Source organism: Odocoileus virginianus, unplaced genomic scaffold (genome assembly GCF_023699985.2).
Source record: "Odocoileus virginianus isolate 20LAN1187 ecotype Illinois unplaced genomic scaffold, Ovbor_1.2 Unplaced_Contig_48, whole genome shotgun sequence".
Taxonomy (NCBI): Eukaryota; Metazoa; Chordata; class Mammalia; order Artiodactyla; family Cervidae; genus Odocoileus; species Odocoileus virginianus.
The window spans coordinates 25,781-38,139 of record NW_027224365.1 but is presented as its reverse complement, the minus strand read 5'-3'; the positions used below and the strand labels follow the sequence as shown (position 1 = coordinate 38,139).

At 37.0% G+C, this 12,359-nt stretch overlaps 1 protein-coding gene across 1 annotated transcript; it reads right to left on the bottom strand.

Moving 5' to 3' along the window:
• Nucleotides 1-10,025: 10,025 nt before the first annotated feature.
• LOC110144589 (olfactory receptor 5M5) lies at nucleotides 10,026-10,983 on the bottom strand. Its single transcript, XM_020904528.2, is given in 2 exon segments — nucleotides 10,026-10,355; nucleotides 10,357-10,983. Coding segments are annotated over 2 exon segments (957 nt in total).
• Between the last annotated feature and the right edge of the window lie 1,376 nt (nucleotides 10,984-12,359).

Below are 12,359 nucleotides of genomic sequence, written 5' to 3'. Positions count from 1 at the left end.
AGTACTTTGTTATTGGATTGAAGCTTTTTCTTCCTTGAAGACTAGTATCATTTTTATATATTTTAATATTTATAGTGGAGATTAATACATACATACAAAATGTGCACAACACAATGTGTACAGCTTAATGAATTTTTAACACGGTAAACAGACTTATAAGATCCAAGATCTAAAGCAAGGAGAATATTAACACTACTTCAGATCCACGTCTCATCTCCTTTCTCAGTTACTGTCCCTCAAGGCAGCTGCATCTTCACTTTTGTTGAGCTTCCCTGGTCATTCAGATATGGTAAAGAATCTCCCTGCAATGTGAGCGACCCAGGTTCGATCCTTGGGTCAGAAGAACCCCTGGAGAAGGAACTGGCAACCCACCCCAGCATTCTTGCCTGGAGAATCGCATAGACAGAGGAGCCTGGTGGACCATGCGGTGGCAAAGAATTGGACATGATGGAGCGACTACATGATGTGATGGTAATGTGATTATTTGTATCATTGTAGATCATTGTGTTGGTTTCTGAATTTTATATAACTGGAATCGAGCTACATATTCTTCCCTGTATTGTCCTCTGGTGAACACTAAATGTCTGATTATTGTGTGAATTATTGTTTAAGTTTGTTTGAACTGGTATAGTAAAAATACATAAACAAGTAGCTATTTTCTTCCTGAGAGGTTAGTGGAACTCAACTTTTGTTCAGTGATTTGAAAGACGAGTTTGATTCATCACAATGCATCTTAGGATCTAGACAAGAGGAAACTAGTCAACACAATCCTAAATCTGTAAATAAATGGGAAGCTTAAATGACAGTAAAGATAAAGAGCAGATAAATAACCAACCGGGCTTTGCTGGCTGCTCAGCAGTAAAGATTCTACCTGCAATGCAGGAGCCAAAGGATACTCGGGTTTGATCCCTGGTTTGGGAGGATACCATAGAGTAGGGCACTGTAACCCACTTCAGTATTCTTGTCTGGAGAATTTATGGACAGAAAAGCCTGGCTGGTTACAGTCTATAGGGTCACAAAGAGTCGGACATGATTGAAGAGACTTAGCATGAACACATGCAAATAACCAATTCATAGATGTTTTTTGTAAAGTGTATCCCTAGATGAAAGCAAAAAAACTACACATCTTGGTGAGGAATAAAAAAGGTCTGGGAAGGAGACTGTCATTTCCCAGATTAACAATGGTGGCCACTCCTGTAGTCACTGTCTACCTTGGCTAAAGGGCTTCCCTCATGGTTTAGATGGTAAAGTGTCTGTCTGCAATGCAGGAGACCTGTGTTCGATCCCTGGGTTGGGAAGATCCCCTGGAGAAGGAAATGTCAGCCCACTCCAGTATTCTTGCCTGGAAAATCCTATGGGCCTCTGGGCCTGATAGGCTACCGTCCATGGGGTCGCAAAGAGTCAGATACCACTGAGCGACTTCACTTTCACTTTCACCTTGGCTAAAAGAAATCATTGTTCTTCATAGAGTTCTTGTCTCTCAGAAACATAACAAATAATGACAAAGTCTTACACTCTTCTTGTCACTACTCAGGTTTGAAAGTTTCTCTGATTCCTATCTATAACAAATTTAATTCTACATATGTTAGCAAAGCATTCCCATCCCACCTCATGTGATCCTGTGTACTATTTCTCAGTTTTCTACCCATGATCGGTGGCCCACACATGATCAAACCATTCTCCTTCCATCAATTTCCTCTTATTGCCTCTTTCTTTAGAAAATGCCTTTGCACCCATCTTATACCTTTTTGAAATTCTACTCAGTTTTCAAAGCCTAGCTCTATCCTGAAAGTCTTAGTCAGAATTATTTTTTCTCTCTCTTCACAAAACATTTTTATAAAAAGAGCTTCATCAACTGTTTCCCTTATCCTAGAAAGTTGTATGGCAAATAAATGTGAATTTTCTTCATAAATAAACATGGCAGTCATTGTATATATAATAATTTTTAAAACCTATGTTTTCTACCCTTGACAAACCTTAATCACTTGTGTTGAGCTAAGTTAACCCGTGACCGTGAATATATTTTTATCAGATATATTATCATATAATTTTCCCACCCCCAAAAAAAATCTCTATCAGTTGCGGTGTGAAATAAGAGGAAACTTTCCCTCAACACAGTCTTGCCTAGCTAAAGCAAACTTACATTAAGGTCATCAAGTAGAGAAAGTCTTCTAGGAAAAATCCATTTTATTATAATAGAGTTCTCAACCCAAAATCATCAAAATAAACAATAATTTTAAATATACTGTAATTTCCAAATCAATTACTACTTTTACACACATTCTGATTTTCTGAGTTCAATAATGAGTATCAAGTTATTTCTTTAAAACTTAGGAAAATTTATTCAACATTTAAATTTCCATTGAATATCTACTTGCAGAGTGTGAGACAGATGAGTTTAAAGTAAGGAATAAAGGATTCAGAGTCAAAAATTTTAAGTAAGTCACTGATATAAGTATTACTTGACTCTAGATTGAATACTCTTAAAAATATAATATTTATTCTATTATTCAAATTTAACAAACAAAAATCATGTTTACAATATCCCATAGTAAAAGATGATCAAATATGAGCCATTCAAATTCTTCAGGTAGTGATTCTTCATCCTTATTGATAAAGAATAATATGTAGTAATTCAAATGTGATATTATTTATATTCTTTCTTTCTATTTATTTGGCAGTTCAAATGAAGAATCACAAACACGTAGAAGAGACAATAGTTCAATTTTACTATTCATTCTTCCCAGGAAGTACCATATTCATAAGAGGATTAAAAAGCAGGGATATTTTTCTGGTTTTCAAATATTAAAAAGATGGAAAATTCATTTGAAAAAATGTAAATTTTTGAGATACCATATATCCTTAATCATATTTTGGAGTTCCAATATGATCTATGATAAAAAAAAATTTATTTGATCTTAGTAGTTACAAACTGACAAGACACCATAATGTTGTTCCATATCACCAGCTCTGCAGAAAACAGATGCAATGTTGTATATAAATCTATGTGAAACTTCATGTATACGCAATGTTAGCCACATAAGTGTACAGTTTGCACCTAACTACATGAAAGATACATGAAACTACATGAAAAGTAGGTAATCATATGGATGTAATGGTCACAGAGAACAGCAGGAAGGAAACCGTGAGTTACCAGAAATGTAATCATATTATACTCTTCAAATAAGTTGGACAAGAAAATGACTTTTTTAAACAAAATTTTAACCAGAATGTGTGAGATTGGCAGATCGGCAAAGTGGCAGTATGAGGGTGTGAATCTCAAAGTTAGGTCTAAGTTTTCAACAAGAAAGAGAATACAGGGAAATAAGAATAAGATGAAGAAGACAAGTTGCAAAACTGAACAACTGGTCAGTTTCAGGAGGCTAAAATCCTTCTTTCTTGTCTGATTTATTCTGAACATTTCCAGTTGAATTCTTCTGTTTAAGGAAATAAAAACAGATTTATTACACATGAATAAATTATACATACTTATGATACCATCAGTATGTTAACATGATGTCTAATTCTCTTCACATTGTAAGACTTAAATTGTAAATTCCACTTTGTAAAAGTTGTCTATATCTCTATCTATCCATCTATCTATCCTCTATCTATCACATACATATGTTTTAGGGAACACCAAGCTCAACATTCAGAAAACTAAGATCACGGCATCTGGTCCCATCACCTCATGGGGAATAGATGGAGAAACAGTGGAAACAGTTTCATACTTTATTTTTGGGGGCTTCAAAATCACTGCAGATGGTGATTGTGAAAGGTTGTTGCTGAACGATAAGACACTGGATTCTTGGCCTCCGGAGGAGACGAATTCAATCCGGGGCCAGCGACAAGGCTGGATCACTCAGAGCTTTTGTGTAATAAAGTTTTACTAAAGTATAAAAGAGATAGAGAAAGCTTCTGACATAGTCATCAGAAGGGGGCAAAAGAGTACCCCCCTCCTAGTCTTTAGCTGTATGTGATATAGTCACTCAGTCTGTTAATGAAAAGAAAGGAATGTCATAAAATTTAGAATGGCACCAGATAATTCATCCCTGGCCATAAAATGATTGACTTGAATCTTGTAGAAGGGCAGAATACCAACAAATAGTTCCGTTTACATAGATTAGGGGAACAATACCTGAGTAAGTAAGTTAGGCCATTTGGCAGAACCAACTTGAAGATAGAGTCTGGGGTTCATTAACATAGCTTAAGACAACATTTCCATAAGAAAAAGAAATGTATTGGTTAACTCAAGGTTTGAGAGCAGTTAGCTTTAGGTGAGACCATGTGTCATGGCAACACAGCATGTTAAGAGAAACCTCCTTTTAACTTTGTATAGGGAAGAAAAAACCTATCCCTGGGTTGTTTCTTCCTGCCTTTTGAGAGATAAAAACATCTGGCACTTGCAGCCTCTTTCCTCCGTTTGGAGACCCCTGCCTGTTACCCTCTCAATTGCACCCATGAAATTAAAAGACTCTTACTCCTTTGAAGGAAAGTTATGACCAAACTACATAGCATATTAAAAAGCAGAGACATTACTTTGCCAACAAAGGTCCATCTAGTCAAGGCTATGGTTTTTCCAGTGGTCATGTATGGATGTCAGAGTTGGACTGTGAAGAAAGCTGAACTCTGAAAAATTGACACTTTTGAACTGTGGTGTTGGAGAAGACTCTTGAGAGTCCCTTGGACTGCAAGGAGATCTAACCAGTCCATCCTAAAGGAGACCAGTCCTGGGTGTTCATTGGAAGGACTGATGCTGAAGCTGAAACTCCAATACTTTGGCCACCTCATGCGAAGAGTTGACTCATTCAAGAAGACCCTCATGCTGGGATGGATTGGGGGCAGGAGGAGAGGGGATGGCAGAGGATGAGATGGCTGGATGTCATTACCGACTCGATGGACATGAGTTTGAGTAAACTCCAGGAGTTGGTGATAGACAGGGAGGCCTGGCGTGCTGGGATTCATGGGGTCGCAAAGAGTCAGACACGACTGAGCTACTGAACTGAACTGAACTGACTGTGTACCAGGCTAAGTAATAGAGAAATAATTGCTTTCAAATGTTATATCTGGCCTTAAGATGTTAATTGAAAAGGATTTCTTGGTGGCTTAAACAGTAAGGAATCTGCCTGAAATGTGGGAGACCTGGGTTAAGAAGATCCCCTGGGGAAGGAAATGGCAACCCGCTCCAGTACTCTTGCCTGAAAACTTCCATAGACAGAGGAGCCTGACAGGCTACAGTCCATGGGGTTGCAAAGAGTCAGATACAACTGAGCGATTTCACTTTTCAACTTTTTTTTAAAGGCATTTATAGTATCATGGGACACATTGGTTTAAATTAAATAACCAAACCTATAAGGGTATTATATCTAAACCGTAATAAATGTAATAATGGAAAAATAAAGCTATGAGGAGGAAGAGTCTCAAACAAGGGAGTAATTTCCTATTTAATAATAAAATGAGTTAATTTTATTGATTGAAAAGTATGTAACAAGCACTCTCCTAAATATTTTAGGTAATAATCCATTTCCTCTATACAGCTTCCCTATGAGAAATCACCATATGTTAATCTCACAGATGAGAAAACTGAGGCAGAGAGAGGTTGAGTAACCTGCTCAGTGAATTGGATTCCAGAATTCATGCTTCTACCTCTTAATTTAGTTAACAAATGATGGAGTCAAGATCTGATTATAAATCTTACTTTATTAAACATTTAATTGAATTTATTATAGATAATAAGATAGGATGTCATCTCATGGTGGATTATATCATTCGATATCAAGCAACTGTTAAATACCTCATCAATACCTGGTCAATAACATTATTGGAAGACAGAAAATTATAGCTTTATTCATTTTGTAGTCTTTGTCATCAACAAACTACAGTGAAAAAAAGGATGGTGTAATACAAAAAAGCAATAAACTTGGAAGTCAAACATATTTGAAATAGTCTTAAAAGCCAGCCACTCACAAAGCCATTCACACAAACTTGGGGTTCTCTCATAGTTCAGTTGGTAAAGAATCTGCCTGCCATGCAAGAGACCGTGGTTCGATTCCTGAGTTGGGAAGATCTGCTGGAGAAGGGATAGGCTACCCACTGCAGTATTCTTGGGCTTCCCTTGTGGCTCAGTTGGTAAAGAATCTGCCCGCAATGCAGAAGACCTGGGTTTGATCCCTGGGTTGGGAAGATCCCTGGAGAAGGGAAAGGCTACACACTCCAGTGTTCTGGCCTGGAGAATTCCATGGACTACAGTCCTTGGGGTCACAAAGAGTCTGACACAACTGAGCCACTTTCACTTTCACTTCCTAAGTTATGAGATTTTATGTTCGTAATCTGTAGTCTCTGTATGGTAATTTCTAAAATAGGAACTATAATAATGAAATAATAGTATTGGTGATAACATTAAGTAAAACAACAGATATTAAGTTGGTCAGAAAGATTCATTCGGGTTTTCTGCAAGATCAGATGGAAGTTAAACAAACATTTTGGCCAACCCAATATTAAAACAGTGCCTGATATTTGAAAATTATTATTTCATTTTTCTCCTCCATGTGTACATGTGTGAGTGTGAAAGTCTAAACATTCTTCAAATATCCACTACTCCAAGGAAAGAATGTATGAATAAAAATATTAGGGTTATAGCATTACTGTTTCCTGAAATACTCAACTATTTGTTTAAATACACCAGGATTGTTTTTCATTAAAAAACAAAAAAAAACTACTAGTTAAAGCCAGTGATCTTTCAGATAGGTGGAAAGGAAAATGCATATTATGATAGTTATTTCTCCTTAGGAAAGTGTATCAGATATGCAGATAATACCATTCTAATGACAAATTGAAGAGGAACTAAAGAGCCTCTTGCTGAGTGTGAAAGAGGAGAATAAAAAAGCTGGTTTGAAACTCAACATTCAAAGAACTAAAATCATGGTATTCAGTCCTATCACTTCGTGGCAAATAGAGGTTGAAAAGAAGAGATAGGTTTTATATTTTTGGGATCCAAAACCACTGTGGATGGTGACTGCATCCTTGATATTAAATGACATTTGCTCCTTGGAAGGAAAGCTATGACCAACCTAGACAGCATATTAAAAAGCGAAGAAGGTCTGTCTGAAGGTCCATCTTGTCAAAGCTATGGCTTTTCCAGTTGTCATGCATGGGTGGGAGAGCTGGATCATAGAAAAGGATGCATGTCAAAGAATTGATGCTTTTGAATTGTGATGCTGGAGGAGATTCTTGAGAGTTCCTTGGACAGCAAGGAGATCAAATCATTCAATCCTAGAGGAAATCAGTCCTGGATATTCATTGGAAGGACTGATGCTGAAGCTGAAGCACCAAAAATTTGGCCTCCTGATGCAAAGAGCAGACTCATTGGAAAAGACCCTGATGCTGGGAAAGATTGAAGGCAGAAGGAGAAGAGGGTGGCAGAGGATGAGATGATTAGAAAGCACAACCAACTCAGTGGACATGAGACAGTGGAGAAAAGGGAAGCTTTGTATGCTGTAGCCCATGGGGTCACAAAGAGTTGGACAAAACTTAGTGACTGAACAGCAAACAACAACATGGAAATGTTCATTAAATATCCTCTATTTTCTCATGGAAGCATCAGTCATCATATTGCTCAATTTGTTCAGTAACTGTAGTATCTGTCAGATTTAACTTTAAAAGGAGAACAGTGATTTAAGAGACTATTCTAACATTTTTCAAGAGAGGCTTTATCATTAATAAAGTGATTCCCTAATTTTTAGGTAAAAATCCAAGGTCTTCTGGTCATTGGATTCTCCAGGCAAAAATACTGGAGTGGGTTGTCATCTCCTTCTCCAGGGGATATTCCCAACCCAGGGATTGAACCCGGGTCTCCCGCATTGCAGGTAGATTCTTTAACCATCTGAGTTACCAGGGAAACCCAGGGTCTACTGAAGTACTTCACTACTTCAAAAAGCATTTCATGAGCACATACTTATTCTATGGCCAACACAGTGTTCAATAGAAAGTAAAAATACAGGTTATCAGATGCCAATTAGTCAATTCATTAAAGTAGTGGGTGAAATCCTCTTATGTCTCAAATTTGTGTGCATGAGCACATAACTATGAGCACCATATTGCTAATGTCAGTTATAAACATCAATGACAGCATGGTTCACCTGAATTTCTTAACAGTACTGTTGACTTATAAATAATGTTTCCTCAGAGTCACTTGGTCCTTCCAAAAACTTTCTTATATTTGCAAAAAGGGAGGAACTTTGTTCACTTTCAAAATGGGCATTTTTTTTAATGCTGCAATCATTACTGAACCTTTATTTAGTGTCAAGCCCGTCTAGATTGTAAAGATAGAGACATGGACCCTGGGATCACAACATTTGAAATAATAAAAGGGCTAGTTTTACATAACTGAATATGTTTGTATGCTTAGAAAAAATAGCTCTCTAGACATTTAAGTAGAATTAAACAAACTATAAATTGAATGTCAAAAGTTAAAAGAATAGCATATTTATTTGTATGTATCTTTTAACAAAATTTATAAGCAATCTGACTTTCAAAATAAAGCTATTTCAATAACAATATCTAGTAATGGAAAGACTGAAATAATTGTATGGGATAACACAGAATTAATGACTATAAAAATATTGAGCAAAAATAAGCTCTAAGGTGCAAAGGATGCTTTGAAATATAAATGAGAAAAAAAAGGTGTCAGTTGGGGTGATAATAATATTTGTGTCATGCTTTTTCTTTGAAAGTAACATCAGACACTGATTTTGTTGCCTGGCCTGACATAATATTGAATGTGACTTATTGGTATGTTTTGGCAGGTGCATAAAAGATGAATGTTTTTGTTTTGTGCAATTATAAGACTCACTTCAATTTACTCAGAAAAAAAATGGATTCTTTCCTCTATAGCATCAGCTCTATCCTTTTCTTTACTATAGCACTTAACACAATTTTTTGACTTGTATGTTTACAGTTTCATGAAACTGTGCAACACTAGTGCTCCTTGCAGATTCCTTGGTACGTGAAGCAGTTCTTGGCTCATTGTAGATACCTGCTAAACATTCATCAACTTGGATATATAAGAATTAATTGTGACAAAGGACAATTGTGGGTAAAATTTTAACCATGATATGGACAGAAAATATCTGCCACATCCTGAAAAAATAGATTACTAGAGAGGAGAGAAAGCATGAAAACACTAGGAGGTCAGAATGACGTTGATAACTCTAGAGATGATATAATTCCTCCGGAGACAAACCCTAAATCTTTGTTTGAACCATTCTTTGTTTCAGGAATTAATAAATAAAAATAAATTGTTTGGAATTGTTTGTTTTCCGTTATGGCCTAAGGAGGAAACTGTCTGATTGAAAATGTCTGTCACAGGTGGAGAAAAATAAATGGATGTCATTCATGGACATGAGGGTGCCATCACACACTGTCTCCCCGAGGTGACAGCAAGTCTTATCAGCAGTTGTGATCACTTCTTCTAAACCATGGGATCAAAGACCCTGCATGGTAAGTGCTACAAAATTATAAAATACTATAACTTATCTCACTATAGTCAACATGTGTTATTAACAATTTTGTATATATATTTACATGTATGGCCATATCATACATTCATTTGTGGATATAGAGAAATATTCTAGCAATATAAAAAAATGTTAATAATGGTAAATTTGAGAAGCAAGATTGGAAGATCAGAGTGGGGTAAAGAAAAGGAAATATTTTACTTTATATTCTTTTAGAGATTAAATTTTTTACTATGAGAATGTATAACTTTTTAATGTAAAATTAATGTATATATACAGATATAAACATAAAAGTAAAATACCTTCATATATAATGCCCAAACTTTTGCACACAATGCACTCCCATGTCACCTGTAAAACTATAAACTGAGTCTTTAGCTTTTCTGTCATTAGCTTATAGCTTTTAATCATGGATTTAAAATAGACATTTCTGCAATACAGTTAAACATTGGATCCGGTTCTCACAAATATAACTTTTATTTAATACATAAAGAAAAAGACACTGCAAGTTTAGTTCAAAAGTACATTTCTTCTGATCAATTTCCAAAAAGCTTGTTTCACATCCTTGTTCCTCAAACTATAAATGATGGGGTTCAATATAGGGCTTACAAAAGTGTAGAAAACAGCAATAATTTTGGACTGCTCCACTGACTGGTCTGTGGGAGGTCTAACGTACATACAGAACAGGGTCCCATAAAACACAGTCACTGCCACCAGATGGGACCCGCAGGTGGAAAAAGCCTTGTGTCTGCCTTTAGCAGAACGCATCCTCAAGATGGCAGTGAGTATAAAGATGTAGGAGATGAGGATTATGAGAAGAGAGTTGGAGAGGTTAAATCCTGGCCACCACAAACATGGATGTCTCCTTAATGTAAGTGTCAGAGCAGGAGAGTCGAATGAGGGGTGGGTCAGCACAATAGAAGTGATTAATGACATTGGAGCCACAAAAAGTCAAGTGGTATGTCCACATGGTTTCCATCAGGCCACTAAGGAACCCGTAGGTATATGGACCAGCAATCAGGCGAATGCAGACCCCTTTAGACATCTTGCTGCTATAAATCAAAGGATTACAGATGGCCATGTACCTATCATAAGCCATCACAGCTAGCATGTAATATTCAGTAATCACCATGGCAATGAAAAAATAGCACTGGATTAAACAAGCAGTGTAGGAAATGGTTTTTTTCTCTGATAAGAAGTTCACCAACATCTTGGGAGTCACGTTAGTGGAATAGCACAAATCCAAGCAGGACAAACTAGCAAGAAAGAAGTACATAGGGGTGTGGAGGCGTGGATCTATCCTGATCAATAGCAACATCCCAAGGTTCCCTCCCATGGTGATTAGATAGATCCCCAGGAACAGCACAAAGAGGATGGGCTGAAGATCTGGACGATCTGTTAATCCCAAGAGAACAAATTCAGTCACCAAGGTGGAATTTCCTCTGCCCATTTTCTTAGGTGCCAGCATTGTTCACTTAGATAAATTAAAATAAGAAGTGAATGAGAAGTCCATACATTTCTTCTCTCTCTTTCTTGTATTCCCTTTCTCTCTTTTTCTTCTACCCTCAGCTACCCTGACACTTAGCTATTATCAGACATGGTCTAAGACTGTAGGAGGTAAGACTTTTAATAAGGTCATAACCCCTAATAACTAGGTATACAATGTGCAGATGATTCCCAAATAGAATGGCTCCAGTGTCTCCACCTTATTTTGGAATGAGGGAATTATGACCCAAAGTCTATCTTAAAATGGCTTCAACCATCAACTGTTGCTTACAGATTGCTATAAAATGGTAGATTCATCATTGGCCCCAGGGATGATTCTGAACAAAATGGTGAACATGTTTGGAAACACTTTTGCAGTCTTTAATAGTATGTGCATATTTATTTGTTTATTAGTCATGCCACATGCAGGATCTTAGTTACCTGACTAGGTATCAGGGACCTGGCCTGTGCCCCCTGCATAGGAAGCAGAGTCTTAACCACTGGAAGCTTCCCAGTATGTGCATACTTAGAAATTCACACTTTGAGAATCATATTTCCTACTTACTGTATTGTTGTTGTTGTTTACTTGCTAAGTGATGCTCAACTCTTTCATGACCCCATGGGCTATAGCCTATCAGGCTTCTCTGTCCATAGGATTTCCCAGGCAAGAATACTGGAGTGGGTTGCCATTTCCTTCTCCAGGGGATCTTCCTGACCCAGGGATTGAACCCGCATCTCCTGCATTGGCAGATGGATTCTTTACCACTGAGTATTAGAGCCCCACATTATAGGAATTTGAAGAAAAATTACTGAGGCCTATTTTACTGATCACTCATCTCCAACTCTTTGCTAACTCATGGACCATAGTCTGCCAGCCTCCTCTGTTCATGGAATTCTCCAGGCAAGCTTACTATTGTGAGTAGTCATTCTCCTCTCCAAGGGATCTTCCCAACCCAGGAATCAAACCTGACCCTTCCGTATTGCAGCCAGATTCTTTACAGTCTCAGTCACCGGGGAAGTCCCACTTTACTACTATGTCCCCCCAGTACAGGAGGATGTAGCATTCTTATGTGAATAGACCAAAGAAAAAGACTCCAAATATAGAAATAACAAAGTCCTGCATGAATTAGTGGAAGAGTTTTTCATTCAGAAGACTTTATGTGAATAAAGCAAGAGAGACTTAGATAGGGGAAAGGCGAAGTAGCAAAATCTTAGATCAAAGTTTCATTTGCTTATCCATTTATTTATTCATTTTTCATTTATCCAAGATAATATTTAAGGAGTTTATAGTATATAACAAAATTTGGTAAATTTGTGCTGCTAGTGGAAGAGAAATTTGACTCTAACCTTCCTAGCATC